Source organism: Fringilla coelebs (genome assembly GCF_963513975.1).
Source record: "Fringilla coelebs genome assembly, chromosome: 15".
Classification (NCBI taxonomy): Eukaryota; Metazoa; Chordata; class Aves; order Passeriformes; family Fringillidae; genus Fringilla; species Fringilla coelebs.
The window spans coordinates 11,891,604-11,910,621 of NC_140041.1; the positions used below are offsets into that span (position 1 = coordinate 11,891,604).

The 19,018-nt window shown below is 43.5% G+C and overlaps 1 protein-coding gene across 1 annotated transcript in view; it reads right to left on the bottom strand.

The window, feature by feature from the left end:
• ADAMTS2 (ADAM metallopeptidase with thrombospondin type 1 motif 2) overlaps positions 1-19,018 on the bottom strand; it is a gene marked incomplete at its 5' end in the record, with an annotated part of 173,374 nt that overhangs the window by 18,432 nt on the left and 135,924 nt on the right. The window contains 7 exon segments of the mRNA XM_084216061.1: positions 367-500; positions 4,255-4,430; positions 5,864-6,009; positions 12,998-13,111; positions 14,585-14,717; positions 16,385-16,528; positions 18,153-18,258. Of these exon segments, the coding sequence (XP_084072187.1) occupies positions 367-500; positions 4,255-4,430; positions 5,864-6,009; positions 12,998-13,111; positions 14,585-14,717; positions 16,385-16,528; positions 18,153-18,258 (953 nt within the window).

A 19,018-nucleotide genomic window follows, 5' to 3' on the forward strand; every position in this document is an offset into this window, starting at 1 on the left:
CCAAGAGAATGCACATCAGCCATATCCTAGCACCACTTTCCTTGAAAGCTGCTGCGTGTTCCTAATTCATTGCACATTCCACCCCCACTATACCTCAGCAGGGAGAGCTTTCCTTGAAAGCTAATTGTAATAGTTCATCATAAAATACTGCATGAAATACTTCTTGTGTAGGTAGGTGCTTTTGGAATCGAGTCACATGCACGGCAACTGTGAATATCACACATAATATTGTGACAATAATCCTAATGAAATCTCCTCATTGCCCAAAGTGTTATTATACTTAGTCATGCTCGGAGAGAAACACTCAAGGCAGAGTTTGAATTGTTTTCACACTAGCAGGCTCTGCAGGAGCCCCCAGGCACTCACCAGGCAGTCCCCCCTCACACAGATGCTGTAAGCATCCTTGTAGGAGCAGCGGGTCCCGTCGTGCACCATCCTCTTCATGTACACCACATCCCCTGTCTCCTTGGATTCACAGTACAGGTGGCACCTCTCCTTGGCTGAAAAACAAAACAACCCAAATTGGGTGTGTTCAGCTCTCAGTTTAGTTGCTGATGTTGTGAGCAGCACTTTCAGTAGTGTTGGCTCTCTCTTCTTCCTTGCACACATCACAGAGCCCAATGTGGTGCCCATAAATCATTGATGCTTATATCCTTTGAAAAATTCTGTGATCTCTTGGAAAATGCTGAGTCATAAAGCATCCATGTGTCACCATTAGGAGACAGGCTTAAAAATAACAGATCATTGACTTTGAGGGGGGATCTATTTAATCCTTTGCAGATGATGCAATCTGGCAGAGCTCTCCTCAGTTGCATGACTACCTGTGAGAGATGCTGGTTTCTCCTGCACTGCACTTAAATGAAAAAAAAACCAAATTAATTTTCCCATTACAGGCAGCTGTTTGACACTGAGTGAACCTGGCATCCAAAATTTCTTCAGAGACAGCTGGGCCATAGCATTTCATCCTAACCACAAAGTTAATTTTCTCTCATGGTTGTACTTGTATTTATGATAATTTAAACCATTAAACAAGATGAGATGTCAAAAAGATTCAGACAAAAAACATTTTTTTTACTTCTAACACATGCACAAACAGCCAGACAAGTGGTATTTTCTCTAATCTGTTCCAAAGAGCTAAGAACAAAAAATAAAGTTGAAAATGACTAGTCAGCGGCTGAATAAAGTCGTATTCCACTAGTGTATTTCATTTTATCCATGTCTCTTGCTGTCCTCAGCCCCCTAATAGGATTCACTATGCTTTCCTTGGCACTGAAGAGCAGATGGCCTTTCTGCTAGATGAAACAAATAGAGATTCTGCTATTTTAACATGATTAAAAGTTGGAATGCTTTTCCCACCATTTAAAACAATAACGACCTTTCCATTGTAGCAGTTCAACTGAAATAAATCTTCACAGGCCCTTTGCATTCTTCCCCTGTACAGTTCCATGGCCTCTGCCCTCTTTTTACAAAGTCCTTGTTGTTGCTGTTGATGTCCTCAAGGCCACTGGGTATTGGTACATCAGAGACCTTTGCTACTGCTCCCAAACCATGCAGAGAAGCCATGCTGAAAATCCAGGGTCTAGTCTATTAAAACAGGTACTTTTTTTGTGCAAATTCTTCATAGGAGACTATTAAGATCATAATAATGACAGAGCTAATGGATTGGAACCATTAAGCTGTGCACAGGACAGATGTGTACACAGCACCCCTGTGTATGCAGCCACCCCACCCCACACATACCACACATTCACTGCATGTGATCAAATGAAAATATCAGCAGGTCTGACTGGGTGCCAACAACTCTGCACAAGGGTTTTGTTTTAGAGATGGTTCTGCTCCCACTGCTCCATGGAACAGTAAATGTGTAAGTGCTGTTAGATTAGACCCTGCTATTGCAAAGAATTATTTTCTTCCTATTCACTGGTGCTGGACACAGTAGAGGTGCAGGAGCATGGATGTGATGGTGCACCTGTCCAGCCCCTGCTCTCTGAGTCCTCCTCATTTAACTGAGGCTGGGAGCTCATGGCCAGAGTCCCTCCCTGCAGCCCTGGCAGATGCACAGTGCAGAGCCTGTGAGCACAGCAGGGTGAGGACACGGGGGCTCAGAGGGCCTGGAACAGGAGGCAACGGGGCATGGGGTGCTCAGGGACACACTGGGGTGTACCCCAGCTCAGTGGCTTTTCTCTACCCACAGCATGAGGCACTCCTCTCTGTTCTTGTGCCCTGCACAATGTGTCAGACACGTCCAGCTGAGCTGCCTGTGAAGTGTATGGATTTATGTCACTTCTGAGCCACAACTGCATTATCCTCACAAGTATGTCCCTGATATGCCTTATCCTTACAAAAGGGAGTTTTGAATAGATTAGAGTTCAAGCATAAGCTTGTGTCTGGCCTTATTTTCACACAAAAGCTGTTCCCTCTAATAACCCTACACAGGTAAATGTAACTCTCAAGGTGTCTGCAGTTATACCATAGTTATATTGGAAACCAGCAGTGCCCAGGGATCAGTGCTCAGACATCAATGAGCTGGTTTCTGACCCAGAAGCCATTGAATTTAATTGAAAAAAAATCTGATTTGTTTCACTGGTCTTTGCAGCAGACTGCTCCAAAGGCTAAAGCATAAGCAAAGGTCCTGCAGGCTATAGCCTTCATCCCTCCACCCCGTGCCAGCAAAGCTATTTCATGAAATTAAGTTGTGAGGCTGTGTCTGTGCCTTTGAAAATCTCAGACTGACAGACTGACCAAGATGGCATGAAAAGAATGAGGGAACTCTTAAAACTATTTGGGAAGAAAGTCAGGCAAATTAATTATAAGGAATTTGCTATTAATTTCTGGCAGAGTGTCCTCTCACTGGAATGCAAAATGATTCACCCAAAGTGACCCTTCCCCTCCCAGTGAGGGCAGCTGGGCTGAGGATGGGGTGGGTGCTCAGAACCTGCCCCTTGCCAGGCCAACCCTGCCCTCAAGAATTTGTCATTCAAGTGAGATGTTAGGGCTCAGAAACAGTGAGCAGCTTACACTGCTCATTCAACAAGCTAAGACTCATTGCCCTCTGCCTCTTTGTTTGGTAAAACATCTCAGAGTGTTTTCTGGCAAGAGCAGACATGGCCCAAAGCAACCAGCTGCACTTGCACTGACAGCTAAGCTGAGGCATTAACAGGAACAGGAACATTTTTGTTCTAGGAGGTGATCTCTGTCAACCTTGCTGGTTTGAGAGCCAGCACCCATCCAACCCAACAGCTGCCTCCAACAGTGCCAGCAGCATTTGGAGGAAGACACAGGAACAAACTGGAAACTTTTCTCAGAATATTCTCCTACACTGCAGCTTGGGGACTTCCAAAGTCATGATTGGGACTTGCTGTTTAATGGCTCTTAACAGACTGTAGAAGTGTCAAGAATTTTTCAAAATAATTTCCAAAACTTTCTGGCATCAGCAATCTTCTATGGCAGTGAATTTCGAGATAATTACATGCTTTGTACTAAGCCTTTCCTCTTATTTGTTTTAAATCTGCCACCTGATAATTTTATTTGATGTTCCCAGGCTCGTGTTATGAGAAACTCAATAATCATTCCACGTTCAGTCTCTTTGGGCCACTCCCAACTCTGTAACTCTATCTTTTTAATCTACATCCTTGCTTTTCCAGGGTGAAAAGTCCTGGTTTATCCAAACTCTCCTCATCCAGAAGTCATTATTTATGTTTGCTTTATTCTGGCTGGAGTTCAGCTGTGGGTTTTTTAGCAGCCTGGGCATCAGTGAGATGGGCACAACCTGAGCCCATCTCTCCCTTCACAGTCACTGAACTGATCTTTTCCTAAAGCTACTCCCAGCCTTTCTCTTCAGAGCCTACCATCCATACACACACACACACACACACACACACACACACCAGTTTTTACCCCCATATCCATTACTGGCATTCATTAACACCAAACTTCCCTTGCCTTCTTGTGTCACTTAGTGTCACAAAGTCCTTCTGCAGCTCTCAGAGTGGGCCATCCTCCCATGCAAAACCATTCCCTCTTATTTCATGGTAAATCCATTTAACAGCCGGTGTGGGGAAGTGTCTAAAGGTTTTTGAAATTCCAAGTGCATTGTATAAAATGAGCCACTCATACACTGATACTGATCCCTCCAAACACCTCCTAAAAGATTTGGAAGGCATGATTTCCCGGGAAGAAGTTTCACCCCTCCCTATATAATTTTTATTCATATTTGCGACTGATTTTAGTTTTCACAGGAGAGGGGCTGCTCACCATCAACGTGTTCATAGGGGAGCCAGTGGTGTTTGGTGTTCTGGTACTCAAAGTAGGGGTCCCACTGCCGGCACTGCTCCTCTCTGAAATCCTCAAATTCCTTGGGACAGTCCTGGGTGTTGCACAGCTGGAACTCGTAGCTCGGCCCCACGCACGTGCGGCCTCCATTGGCAGGACTGAGACAAGCAGAGAAACTCATGGTTAGTTTTGCTTTTATTTCAATAATCAAGTGTCTGTTCAATCTTTTGAGAAGCCATTTGTTTCCCTGTCCTGTCAGTAGGCCCTTTGAACCCAGGGCTGTATTTCTGATCCGTGAAGTCCGTATTTCCTTTCAAAACCCGCTATCACTATTTAACTGTTAAAAAGCAACTTCTGCAAGTAGAGGTTCAAACTACTTGGTAAAGACAAGAAAATGGCTTAAGAGCCATTTTCTTGGTGTAGCCAGGAAAGGAAAGCACAGCAGAGCTCATTCACATTCACCCCTAATGCAGCAGCAAAAGCAGAACAGCCCAGCCCAGTGTGTGCCCCCAGGCAGATGTGCACAGATCCCTGGCAGCTCTGGCAACACAGAGCTCAGGACCTGTAGCTGGGTTTTCATCCTCTTCCAGGAAACACAGAAAATGTTTTCAATAGCACGTTAGGCTTTTCCTACATGCAAATAGGTTTTACAACTAAAGCTGTGCCCACAATTATAAAGGTCGCTTCTCTGTTGCCAAAGTAATAAAGGCTGAAAAGAGAACTGGCAAATGTTTTCTTAACTGAACTATTTCCATTGGAAAATGCTGCTTCATAAAACTCAATTTGAAAAAAAACAAATCAATGATAAAATGATTTTTAATACTAGCCAAGTTCAATTGCTTTATCAACCAACCAAGCAATTCAATGTTAAAAATATGCTCTCTGTAAAAATCATTTAATTCCAACAATTGTTTTAGTCCTTGCTGTTAGGATCTTGACATTTTATGATACCACACTAAGATAGCAATAATTACACATTTCCTATCATATGTATATACCGATCTTTATTAACTATACTTTACTTCCACTGTTACTGAAATTGAATCATTCTACATTATCTAGATGACCCATATGTAAGTTATTAGAGCAAGACAATTCAAAATTCCTAAAATTAACTTTGGGGAAATTCTGATCTTAGGAGCTTTGTTCGAACTTGGAATAAAAACAGTTTGAAAATATTTTAAGACCTTCTTGTTGAAATATCCTAAAAGGAGGATTAAAGAAAACTATTCAAAAAGTTTAAAAAAAATCCAGTAAGTCACTGCTATTATTTCATACTCACATTTTAAAATGAGATATATAGAACCCTAAACTTTTACTTATGCTTTACACAGTGCTGTATGAGCCCTTGTAACTGCAAAACCAGTTTAATGGATGGATAAACTGAGAAATAAAGATGATTCATGACTTGCTAAGGGCACCAAATGTAGAATTCTGACAACTTATGCTAAGGGGCAGATTTAACAAGCGCCACTCAGCATCCTTTCCTGCTCTGCTGCACTGGCCATGCATTGAGGATCCCTGTGCAGCCTCTGCACATCAGTGGAACCCCACACCAGGGGGGTGTCACTTACTGTGGGTTGTCACTTACTGTGGGTTGTCACACTGCCGGGTCCTGTACTTCACCCCGGTGCCACATGTGCGGGAACAAGAGCCAAACTTGCTCCATGCCCCCCAGTGCCCATCCTGCTTCAGGATGTCTGGTGTGAGCCAGATGCAGTGACCTTTAAAGCAATGCTGAAAGACAGAATCGCATGTCAGAATGATGAGATGATTACTCACGTCTGATGAGAAGCTGTTGTACCACACATTTTAATTTTCAGCACAAGTTCTGGATTTTTTCACCTCTCCAGTAGAAAGTAGAGGGACTTGCTGTCAGATTGTGCCCATGATCCCAAACTCACTCAGATTTTACTACCTTACATGTCAGTATGCTCATCTGTCCATGCAGGTATCAAGTCTACCAAGTCTGTTAAACTGTTGTCAGTGTTACATTTCCTCACCACCTGTCTGCAGCAGGGGTATCATCTAAGGGAAATGGCAGAATCCCAAATCCTTGGAGGTTAACAGTAACATCCTGCCTCCACTACTGCCTGCAGCCTCTCCAGGCAGCACTTTCAGGAGCTCTGGCCACAGCACCATCCTGCCCAGCTGCTCCCAAATCCACATACATATTCCTATAGCAAATGCAATCGGCAAAGTGCCATGGAATTCAAGCAAGCTCACATCGTAGACATTAATGCTATTAATTAAAAACTTTTGCAGTGTCTCCCCGGAGATCTCATGGTAAACCTGACCAAAAACAAAGAGGCATTCCTTAGGGACAGCCCTGAGCAGTCCTGCAGCTGCACACTTCATCATGCCCTACCACACTTTCTCCTTTCTTTTACTGGTTTTTAATACAGTCATTCCACGGCAGTTGAAACATAGATTTTGCTACATTCCCCAAACTATTAAGGGATTTATTTTATTTCTTTAAAAAGCCTTTATAGCTCCAGTACTGATCATCTCTACTGTCATCTCCTGTTAAAGAAACCTGTCAATGCCTTTCCACCAACTTCTCCAGTCCCTAATCATGGAATTTTTTCTCAGCTGAAGTCACAAAGAATCCTTCTCAAGGATCACAAGATTCTGGCCCCTTTCAGTACTCTTTCTGCTTTCATAAAAGTCTACTGATGAAGTGTGGGTGCTGGAAAATATATTCCAGCAAACAAACGACTTTGCATGAGTCTGTCACAGTTTGTCTGCGTTAACGGTTACTGCTGGGATGAGAGCTCTGGCTCAGGAGCACAGATGGCTGCAACAACAAGTGAAATCAGTCACTTACTTTCCTTAACATTCAAATCAACAACAACATTTTACACAGCTTAACAAGCCCTGGAACGCAGGAATTTGGCAGGCTGCACAAGACAAGCATATGGCTAAATGCATGCTGCCAGCAAAAACAAAATCAGAAGATATATAACAGGAGAGAGTTCTTGAGCATAGAGCGATTAGTGATCTGGAAGACAAATCTAAAAGTGCAGGATAATCATTAATAATGCTGAATTTCAAGAGAGAATCATTAGAATGGTGACAAGGCACAGCTTACTGGTTCACTAATCTGCTCAGTGACTGGCTCCTTATTCATGCAATTTATTTTGGGCTGATTTGGTTGGACAAGGAGTAGAAGAGAGAGTAGAAATTAGGTTTCAACTATTTTTTTCTTTCCCATGACTTTAGATATTCAAAGTCAAAACCTATTGAAATAGATGAGTTACCACAAAGCCAATTATACCAATCCTGCTCCAGAGCTGTAATGGGCAGATTTTTCTTAGATGTTTGACAGAACAAGAGATAATTCAGCAAAGCATGAAAGAAATGCAAAATGCTAATATGTCCTTTGCTTTTTTCGGTTTAGAAGCTCAGGGTTGTACCCTTCAGGGACTGTTTACTTATGGCTTTAGAGAGGTTTGTTTGAACAAACATTTTGAGTCGTGGAGCCCTGTGCTGCCAGGGGACCATTCAGCAATGAGGGGGAAGCTGGCAATGGCTCAGCTTGTCAATAGACATTTCAACTGGGCTTGGAAGCAGATGTGCAGTGACAGCTCCTGATCTGTGCTTGCTCACACATCCTTTTATCAGGCTGCTGCATCTCTCAGGTGTAAGTTCCACAGCAGTGACCAAATCCATTTCAGGAGCCTTTTAGCCTATGTTCATTGTGTGAGGATCCAGAGTCCAGTGCTTGGACTCACGGAGGAGAGGGAGAGACATGTGGTGACACTGTGCTTCCCAGCCTCTTTTCCCTGTTTCAGTCAGGAATAGCAGGATTTAGGTTTGCAACAACCTCTAATAAACCCCCTCTCTGACATTGAGACTTGTCCCTGAACTGGAAGGCAAACATGGAATAGTGTTATTGACTTTGCTATGTAAAGAGAAGAGCAGCACTGATTTTTAGTGCAGAAGCTGGTCAGATGCTGATTGTTGGGAAGCTGAGGCAGAGCTATTAGGAGAGAAGCATTTGTGTAAAATGATTCATCCCCAGCTCTGCCTTTTTTTTTGTAGATTAAAAGAATGGAGCCTACAGAAAACAAAATGATTCACTAATGAATCTTACTCTGTGCAGATCTGTGCAAGAAAATGCATGAGAAGGTAAAACCAGAGACAGAGCAATCTCCAGTGTAATAAAGGAAGTTAAAGCCAACCCTTTCTATTGCTACTACATTAACTACATAATGAGGTGGAAAAGAGCCAATTTCAAGCACTATTCCCTTCATAAACAGGGGGTTTCACTTAAAAAATGAAGCATATTAAAGCAATTTTCTTTTTTAAATGAGAAAAAAATGGGTAAATGCAAATTGTTTTCTTAGTTGAAGATGACTTCTTGCAGTCTCGCCTATTTTTCTGGCAAACAGGGCAGTCCAAAACAAGTGCAATTTCCAGGAGAGGGAGCTTAAATTTCTTGCAGTAAAACATTCCACTGCTGTTTTCAGCAGTTCTTTGAAACAACTGCTGTGGATTCCAAAAAAAGAGCCAGTGTGTTCCTGTGGGCTTAACACATCTGCAAGTCAATTTTCCAAGAAAAGACTTGAAGATCTTCTGTGGGTATCTATAAGTATTTTATACTGGGCAGCAATGGGCACCTCTCTGATCTCCTCACTTGATGCTGCAGTTCCTGCCAGGTAAGCCCTGATACTGCCCCAAGGCTGGGGTGCTCAGCTCTCCTCTCTGTCCTGGGGTCCCATCAGGAGGGCGTGACTGATTTATTTGCATTCCCCATCACACGCAGGCTGGCCCGCTCTGCTCCATCTGTTTGAAATAATTAGTTGCAAGGGATGAACTGAAAGTTCCAACACTGAGGACTACTCTGAGGCAGTAAAAGTTTCTTCGGTGGAGAAGCAAGTATTCTCCGTTTCTGTGGTGACTAACACAGCACACACTCACCCATCTGTCTCCTGTCTCCAAGAGAAGCTGAGGTCAGCTTTCTCAGTGGGAAATTAACTGGATTGCTTTGAGTACACATTAGTGTTTTCAGAACCCTCTTTTCTTGGTCCATCTTTCTTCTCAAAAATATCTATTTATTTCAATATTTAATCATTCCCTTCCTTTCCTGAGTAAAAGAGTAAAAAATCATTCCAAGTTTTACTCAGATCATCTCATTAGCACAGTGCAAGCAAAGAGAAGACCTGCTAGGTTTGTGCTGGATCCTTGGCACAGAAGCCAAATCCAAGAGCAACATCAGCTTGGTTGGCAGGGGCAGCTACCAGGCTCTTAACCTCTCTCCAAGAAAAGAAAAAAAAGGAGGCTCAGGTGGTACAAACCTTGATGTTAGTCACTGCAGCAAGCAGATGGACTCAAACATGTGATCTCCCTGTGTGACTGACTCTGGATTTTATTTCTACCCTGTGGAGAGCAGTTAGCTACTTCAGCCGACATAAATGTCTCCCCAGCAGAATAATATTTTTTAAAAATGGGATAACAAAAACTGATGATAGATTTCTGAAGTTTGCCTGGATTCAGAAGCCTGAGGCTAATAGTAGAGCTGGCAGAATTGTATACAAGTAAATAAATTATCAGCTGACAGCATATGTTTCCGTTCAATCTACAGAATGTTGGGCAGAGTTAAGCTTTGCACAGTTATATCTTGTCTGCATGGTTTACTCTAGCAATTTATGGAGTGTCTGTGACTCCACAGTAAGACTCTGAGCCTCCATGTGCTTAACTTTACACACTGGAGTTATTTCGTGGAAGGTAATGTGACCATTGCGAGTGGCTGCATCATCAAAGCCTCACAAAACTGTTAGAAACTTCCCTCTTGCTGTTGAAAACTCAATCTGGTTTTAAAAAATCAAGCTGGGAGCCGCATAAATTATTCTATTTCCTTTAGGATTCTGTCAAAATAGTAGTTTTCTTTTCTGACTGGGAAGGTCCAGGAGACTATGTTCTTTTTTTATCTTTAAACTCAGCAAATTATTAGTTTGCTGCCAATTAACATAATGGTTGCTTATTATCTCCATTTGCACAAGAAGACTTATTAAGAAGTTTTCAAAATGGCAGAACCTCACTCTATTGTCAACTTAGTTCAAATAACCACAGGCACAGAAGAGCTTACAAACATTTACATAAATATATGGACTTATCTGTACACATACACACACATGTATAGACAGCATTAGAAAGCCTCATCTTCCCCTTCAAAGGGCCCTGGGTGCAGGACACAGCCTGGGTGTGCAGACACACGCCCCTTCCCATGCTGCCTGCCAAAAATACGCTCCAGATTTCACATCTCCCACGTGGCTGCTCTTGCCCCTTGACCATCAGCTGGGAAGGAGGCAGCTGGACTGGATTCTCCTCCATGGCACCTTGCTGGATTTGGGGTCAGTGATCAGTTATGCGAACAGCAGCTCTAGGTGAGAACACCCACGCACCGCGCGCCGCGCTCACCTCCCCAGCACCACTTTCATTTCTGGCAGCCCGTCCCCTCAGCTGCAGCAAAGCCAGGATGTTTCTGTGACACATCAGCAGTGTTGTGATTAGTTTGAGCTTAAAATAGGCCCTGGGAATTAGTGGTATGAAATCATGAAAACTGCAAGTCTCTAAAGTGGGAAACAAATGAATCTTTCTCAGTCAACATCTTTAATTGCTTATGTTTCTGTACTTTTCTTTTCTGGCATGATTCCAAAGAAAATAGGAGATCATGTTTGATTGGTTTTTTCCATTGTTTATTTTCCATTTTTCTCAAGTGCTGATGAGGTATCCTGGGAGATGTACCTGAAAGGAAGCTGCCCCACAGCATCTGCATCCCAGTTTTGGGCAATAAATGCATTTTACAGCCCCGTGCATTCAGGTAAGAGCCTCTGGTATTGTCTCAGTTGGTGAAGAGAGTGAACAGGGGAAGGCAAAATCAAGGGCAGGGGTGAAAAGGAAAGGAACAGATGTAAAAGCATTGATCTGATGTACCTGTATTAAAAACACCAACATCTAATAAATACGCTGGTCAAATGCTGAGCTCAGACACATAAAGTCAGCTATATAACCTCCAGAACTCACACTATTTTAAAAAACCCAAACCATTTAGTTCAGACTGCTGAGCCTTATCTAATAAAATGGCTTTCATTTTACATCATTTTCTCAGGTTCTTCTGGAGGGTGGCAGCAAGTTTATTTATCAAAAAACTGGGACAGCTCCCTCGAGAATAAAACAGTCAGAGTCCTATCATCTACTGAAACTTCAGAATGTGCACATACTCACTTGCATCTTTGCAGAGCTCAAAAGCCTGGCTGTCTGCACAGCTTGCTGAAGCCTTGGATCCCAAGTTCCAGTCCAAAGAAAATTTTTACAGCTGAGTTGCATAATATCCTGACAAACTGTTTATAATGGAAGCACTGACAGATCCTTAACTGTAGGGTTACAAATTCCTTTTTTCTCCTCATTTCTGTTCAAATACTAATATGAATGAATAGCACAGGGAAGAGGGTGATGCAACAAAATGGAATATACCTTTTTTTATTCAATTGGGGGTCATGAATATTTTTAATATAAGAATAAAGATAAAGAAAAGTGTGTACAAATAAATTGTCTAAAATTTTGGATTGTAAGCTAATTTTTAATTTTTTTTTTTAAATAAGAAACAAAGCTTTTGTAACAGGAATAATTCAAAGAAGAGAAAACCAGAAGGGAGTGGTTTGAATTGAGCATGACTTGCTGGGGAATTAATTTAACATAACTTTTGCATAAAAGAGACTTTTCAAGCCATAACAGCAGCTGCTAATATGGTTCATTTATCACATAAATGATGTCATACACTGGGTTGTATAAAAACCTTTCCAAGTAGCGACATCTTCCTCTCCCCCTCAGTCACTGCATCCAAAGCCCAGGGATGCCAGGTTTTTTTCATCAGACTTCAAAGGACTTGGAGCTCAGACCCACTGTGAGCAGAGTGGGATCCCCAGGGAGCAGAACTGGGGCTGGGAGCGGCTCCAGCGCGGTGGCTGCGCGGCCGGAGCTCTCTGAGCCTTTGCCACCCCACACATCCCTCTGCTGCTCCTCGTGCCTCCCTGGGCTCCCATCAAACCTGCAAATCCACCTCCACAGACCTGCCCTTCTCTGCTCACAGCCCCTCTGTGCTGTCATGCGGGTTCTCTCTAGCTGGCACTCATCTCCCACATCCGTCCTTTCCCTCCAGGAAGCTCCAGCGGCCGTGGCTTGGCTGCTTCTCCAGCTCCCCCTGCTCTCTGCACGGGGGAGGCCAGGCAACACCACAGCAACATTGCTGGTCCAAACACAACACCCTGACCTCAAAAGAGTTGTAGGAGAGTGGAAATTTCCCCATTTTTGGCTTTGCCACAGAGACTTGAGTGGGGCAGATACTGCCATGACCTGCCTGAGGACGGGGTTTGATGGTCCCAGAGTGGCCATGCAGGACACGCCAGCCCTCACCCCATGGCCTTTCCTCACACTGCTCAGCATCACAGAATATTCTGAGTTGGATGGGACTTGCAAGGATCAGCAAGTCCAGCTCTGGAGTGAATGGCCCCTACAGAGGTCAAACCCATGTGCTATTCACACCACGCTCCAACCAGCTGAGCTAATGCTCAGCACTTCACTTGTACTCAGAAATTTGCCCATCTTAGCAAACCTCAGGTCCTTCAGACAGGCTCTTCTCTTGCTCCTCTCAATTTTGAGGGGAACATCCCCAGCTGCACACAAACACACATGAACACACATGTGAACACACAGCTCTCACCTTCCCTGGCGCACACATGGTCCCGTCCAGCGGAGGCCCTTTCTTTGTTTTGCAGAAATAGGGGTTCTCGGGGTGACTACACCACAGCTGCTTGCAGGGATCAAATGTACGGAACTGGAACACACACAAAAAAATCAGAGTGGATGATGCTTTGAGAGAGCTCCCACTGGAAACTGCAACAGAAGCTGCAGATGGGGGGGGTTCCTTTCCCAGGTTTAAATGCCAGCTGTTAGTGCTGCTCCCTGAGGAGCACCGTGATGTCTGTGGATTGAATATTTGAGCGTACAGAATCATGACTCTGAGGCAAGAACCCATCTGCATGAGATGGAATAAAGTCAAGCAAAAATAGTTTTACACAAGTGACCAACCAGCTTCCTCAGGCAGTGAGACACATGCTGCCTTTTCTTACAGCTTCTCCAAATGGGGCTGCTTCATTTGGCAAACAAAGCAAAAAATCCTTGTGCACCCATGGGAGATGGAAATGAGCTGCTCAGACTTTAGCTCAGCTGTTGTAATCCCCTTCTTAGGGGGATGGAAATTTGAGATCAGGTCCCCAATCCAATGAATAAATCAGCATTTTACCTACAATGCAAAGGCTTCTATAGGAGAGGATGGGAAGCACCCACCACAAAACATACTAAATCATGATGTCTGGACATGCTTTTGGCTATTCTGAACAAAGAAGAATAGAAAGTGTCCATCTCCCAGCCTCTGGAGAATGGCTGTAAGAAAAGATTCTCTTTGGCTGGGACATTCTTCCAAGGCAGCATCAGAGGGAATTGTGTAAAGACACAACCCTACAGCTCATGCTGTAAAGGCTCTCATCCATTATCTAGGGACACTGCTCGGCACATATATTCCTGCAGATGGGAATGAAAGCAGAAATGTTACGTGTCAGCAGCTGCCAGCAGCTGAAAACATCTCTTTCCATTTAGTATTTAGTTCTACTTGAGGAGCTGGAGGTGGGAGACACAGACCTGCTGCAGAAGACTATTTTCTGAGGACAGTCCACTGAGAATAGGACTAACCTTGCCTTGCTTTAAACTTAGACTTTGCCTCTCGTTTTCCTCATACACGAGAGCCAATCGTGTCACCAAGAGCCCTTACAAATTGCTTTACTCGCTGTGATGCCTATTTTCTCTTGCAAGATATCAAAATGCATCACACTTTCCATAAAATTGGATCATAAAAGCATGCTGCCCTGTGCTAGCACTATGAGATGTGGCAGCAAATCCATTTCCTTCACATCCGGGTGGGAGTTGTGTAGCAAAATAACCAGCTGCCAGCAAGAGGAGGCTCAATAACACAGCAAGATTGTTTGCTTGACAACTGCAGATATTTATGAAACTACACAATAATACTTCTGTAACTCCAGCTTAAAAAAAAAAAAAACAACCAAAAAAACCGACCAAGAGATATTTAGAATAACATATATGTCAACATTCAGTTGTTAATCCTTGCTTACAGACAAGAAGGCACAACATCTTTCCCTGTGGGCTTCACTACGCTGTCCCTTTTAAGGACATTTCAGAGACACTTAGACCACTCCTGGATGAGAAATAGCAGCAGCTAAAGTTAAGTACTCACAGCTGTGCACATCATGTATCCCAGACCGAAGTCAAATCGGCACTGCTCATTCATGGAGTAGTGAATCCCTGGCAGCTGCGGAAGGGAGGGCCAGTCGTGTTCGAAGGGATCATCCCGCAGACAGTCGTAGGAACTGCAACAGGCAAAAATCACAGGAACAGATGGGGCTGAGAGGCTTGCACAGTGTTCGTGCTTTCCCTGCCTTTTTGTTCCAAACAAAATAGAGCCTACAATTTCTCAGATCCTGGTCCTGAAGAGCAGCTAATATTGCAATTATGGTCACATTCACTTTAGCATGTTGTATCTACCTTCAATGAATTCTACACATCTTTTTCTGAAGCCCTTCCATTGTAATTTCCATTTAGCTTGCAGGTAAATTCCTATCAGTCTCCAGGCCCCTTATGTGAAAAGAATCAAAGGAAGAATCCACATGAGACCAGGAAGAAAAGAAAGTTTAATTAATTTTCCATTTACGGAATTTCTTGCTGCCTGCAGCTGTCTCTCAAATGAGGTTTCAAAAGCAGAGGCCAGGGTAACCAGCCCAGAATACCACTGAGCTTACAGTTTCCCTGTGTCCTCCCTGAGAAGCAGTGACTCATTTACAGACTTCACCCTGTCTCTGCTTCCCCTGCTCACTCCCAACTCCATCCATAGTTTAAACTAAGTTTCCTTTCTGTGTGATCAACGTGGAAGTTTCCCCTCTGCTCCTAAGGAGTGAGGACAGCCTATAGAATTACATCTGACCGAGTCAGGCCAGCACAAAGGACTGATGCCAGTCCCACCAAATGGTTAACACTAGTGGATTCACAACACCAGCACAGTCCGCAGGATCTCTGAAATGTCTCCCAGTTATTTACCAGACATGAGGACACCATACATGAGCCTATCCTGGCAATCATTAAGGTTGCCTTGAAGTTACCAATAGCTGAAAGCAGAATTTTGAGGTTAGATTTGCTTCAAAGCAAACCATCATTCTGCTTTGTTATAAAACATTTTATAAATAGTTGTATTTAAAAGAACGTAAAGCAGCCCTCTAGGCCAGATGATTTTTATTTAATGGCTAAAGCTCTGGAGGATCTTGCTAATTGAAACAATCACACTTCCCTCACAATGTTTTTATTCTTTATTGCCACGCCTAAGATATCTACAATAATAAAAATACTGACAAAAAGATTGACTCATGTTTACTTCATGTATTTTGCTGCACTTTTTCCCCACTCATTTTCAGCTTTTTCTGGTTATTGTAGTAGTTTCCCCATATTTTTTGTACAACTTGCACATATCAAGGGGAGGGTTTTTTCTGTTTACCTGTGGTAAACAATCTCCAAACACATTCCAAAGGAGCAAAACACAAGAGAATCAAATGAGAGACTAATTGTTTCTCTTTTCTCTGAGGCTTCTCAGCTTCCCAGGAGAAAAATCCTGGGCGAAGGGATTTTTCAGAAAATGTGAATGTGAAGGGCTGCCATCAAAACGAAGATGAGATGCAGAACCATTTCCATGCAGAGGGGACAGGCTGCCCAGCAGTACTCACTGGGAGTAGCGGTACTCACTGGAGGTAGCGGTACTCACTGGAGGTAGCGGTACTCACTGGAGGTAGCGGTACTCACTGGAGGGAGCAGTACTCACTGGGAGTAGCGGTACTCACTGGAGGTAGCGGTACTCACTGGAGGTAGCGGTACTCACTGGGAGTAGCGGTACTCACTGGAGGTAGCGGTACTCACTGGAGGTAGCGGTACTCACTGGAGGTAGCGGTACTCACTGCAGGGAGCAGTACTCACTGGGAGTAGCGGTACTCACTGGAGGTAGCGGTTCAGCTCCTGCTGGCTGCAGCGGGACCAGTGGAAGCGGTGGAAGGCAGCCTGCACCAGGGGGGCCATGATGCTGCCCAGCCGGACCTCGTCCCCGCAGCGGTTCCCTTGGCCGTCGTGCTCCATTCCTAAACTGCCCCCAACAGAGACACAGCGGTGACGTCGGGGGTGGGCTCCGAGTGCTGCCCTGCCCTCCCCAGTGTCACCAGGGCTTGGTGCCAGCAAGGGTCTGAAGTCCCACAGCCCTTGTTCACGGGAGCAAAGTCATAGGGAATAAGGGTGAGGCTGGAGTTGAAGAGCTGGTCTGGAGTTACTCCCACATGGAAGGACTGACCCTGGAGAGTACCTTCATGTCATTAGCCTAATCCACTCTCAAAAACACCTAAAAATGCTTTTTGTGGGTTTTGTTCACATGCACATTTGTGAATTACTAGAGCTAAGTGTGAATCCATTTCTGAATTACTGAGCCTGCCCACCCTCCAGCAATACTAACAGAAACGTTCCCAGGCTCTAATCTGGAGCTATTCAGGGCTTTATGTAACTTCTAAAAAAATCACACCTTAGCTTGATTCAAAGTATTTTGCAACTGCAGACAATTCCTTTGCATGGAAATATAGAAAGGCACCACACAAAAAGCTAGTTCAGACAAGCTGCTACTGTAGCCCAGGAGCAATCCCACATTGTTTAAATGTGAAACAGCCCAGAAAGTGGTGGATGCTTTCTAGAAAATTGCCCCAAATTACAGATGGTTTAAAATTTCTTTTTGGATTTATTATGAATATATTTGCTCCTTTCCTTTGTTAGGATCTTACATTGTATTTTTAGTAAGCACTATTGGACTAATGTAAGCAATATGTGTCCACAGATAAACCAAATTAACAGATTGGGGCTGAATATGACTTGATGGATTACAAACTTTCTGCAGTGGTGTCTCTTAAAGCCCATGCTGTGTTCTTTTCATTCCTAATTCAAAAATTCTGGAATCAAATGCTGAGTCTCAAATAGGTGTCTCTGTCTAACTAACAGATATGTTTATGGTGATTTCAATAAATTTTGGCACTTCATTGTTTAAAAAAAGAGAAGGGCCCTGCAGGCTTTCTTAGGGAAAACAGAATAGATGGAAACTGTTCAGAAAAAGCCTTCTGGTACCTGTTATGCTACCAAAGAGAAAATGGGAAATCAGTGGGAGTTCTCTGGAGGGAAAACAGGAAAACTAAAAAGATCTGGGAAAAACCAAAGCTCTGACAACTGCTGCCCAGGCATGGGTTCAAATCACGTCAACAGGTAAAATGATTGCATTTTTTATATGAGATATATAGAGGAGTTGTAACTGCAGTGCTTGGCACCTCCCTTCTATGCAGTATTGTTTCCTTTATCAGCACTAACATATACAGATTATGTGTTTATTTAATATGGATTGCTCGCAAGAATACTGTGTTCCACTGACTCAGTGAATTCATATTTCTTTATTATGGGTACTTTATATTTCCGCCAGGAGACCACAATACATCATTCAATCTAGTCCCACAGCAGCCCTGGAAGATATTTTGGTATTAGTTCTTTCTTTCCCATTTGAAAATCCCAAAATATAAAGCTTACTTAAGATCATGAGGAAAGCTTTGCAAGAGCTGAGACCTGAAACCAGAGCTAATCCTAAATATTGTTTCTTAGCATCAATTGCATCTGGTTAATGTCATCAGCATTTGTCTGTACCAAAAGCCATTTAAGGCACAACACAGACGTCCAGTTGTACTCACACATGTCCAGTTTCATGGGCCACCACAAATGCAGATGAAAAACCATCTTCGTGGTTGAGAGTGCAGCTCCGGACAGGATGGCACATCCCAGTGACGGGAGCGTAGCCTGAGAGAAACACCAGGGGGTTCAGAAAATGAACAAGTACAGAAAAATCATCATGGTGGGAAGCTCTAGGGCGAGCTCTGTCCTTTGTTGTGACACGAGTATAGTTGGAGTGGTCCTCTCAAGACCTCTGCCCCCAAACATTTAACAATGTGTTCCTTCATCTAGGAAACAGATGAAACCAACCTTGAAGAAATGAAAACTTCCTGGCTCACCAAGGAAATTCTTGTCACCTCTTGGACTGCCCTACAATTGCCTTTTCTAAGTGCATAAGATAACAGAGGCAAAGAACACCGTGTGCTGCTGTATGGAGGAGCTCAATACCTCCCCTCAGGGAGCAAAGCCCCATCCCTGTTGGAGCAAAGCCCCATCCCTGTGCTGACAGCAGTTCTGGCCAACTCAAAATAAATGGGAAAGCTCTGAGATTTCTTCCCTCTGGTGAAAAACCAGATCTCACAGGAGGCAGAGGGCTGAAAAAAGGAAAAAGGGGGCAGCATTTGGCCCTGCTGTTCCATTCCTGCATTTGGCTTCTCCATAACCACATTTCTTGCAATTCAGCTGTAACACAGCAACAGCTTCAGAACTTTTTAAACACAAAATCTATTATTAAATCTTTGGGCATTTCCAGGACTGTTTACATATGTATCCCATTTTCTTTACTTCAGAAAGAACACAGAAATTATCCAATAGGTAATCATAAGAAAGAACCAAACAACAAGTGAAGCAAGTACAACTGAAAATGGCCCAACGCAGAGCTCTTGGG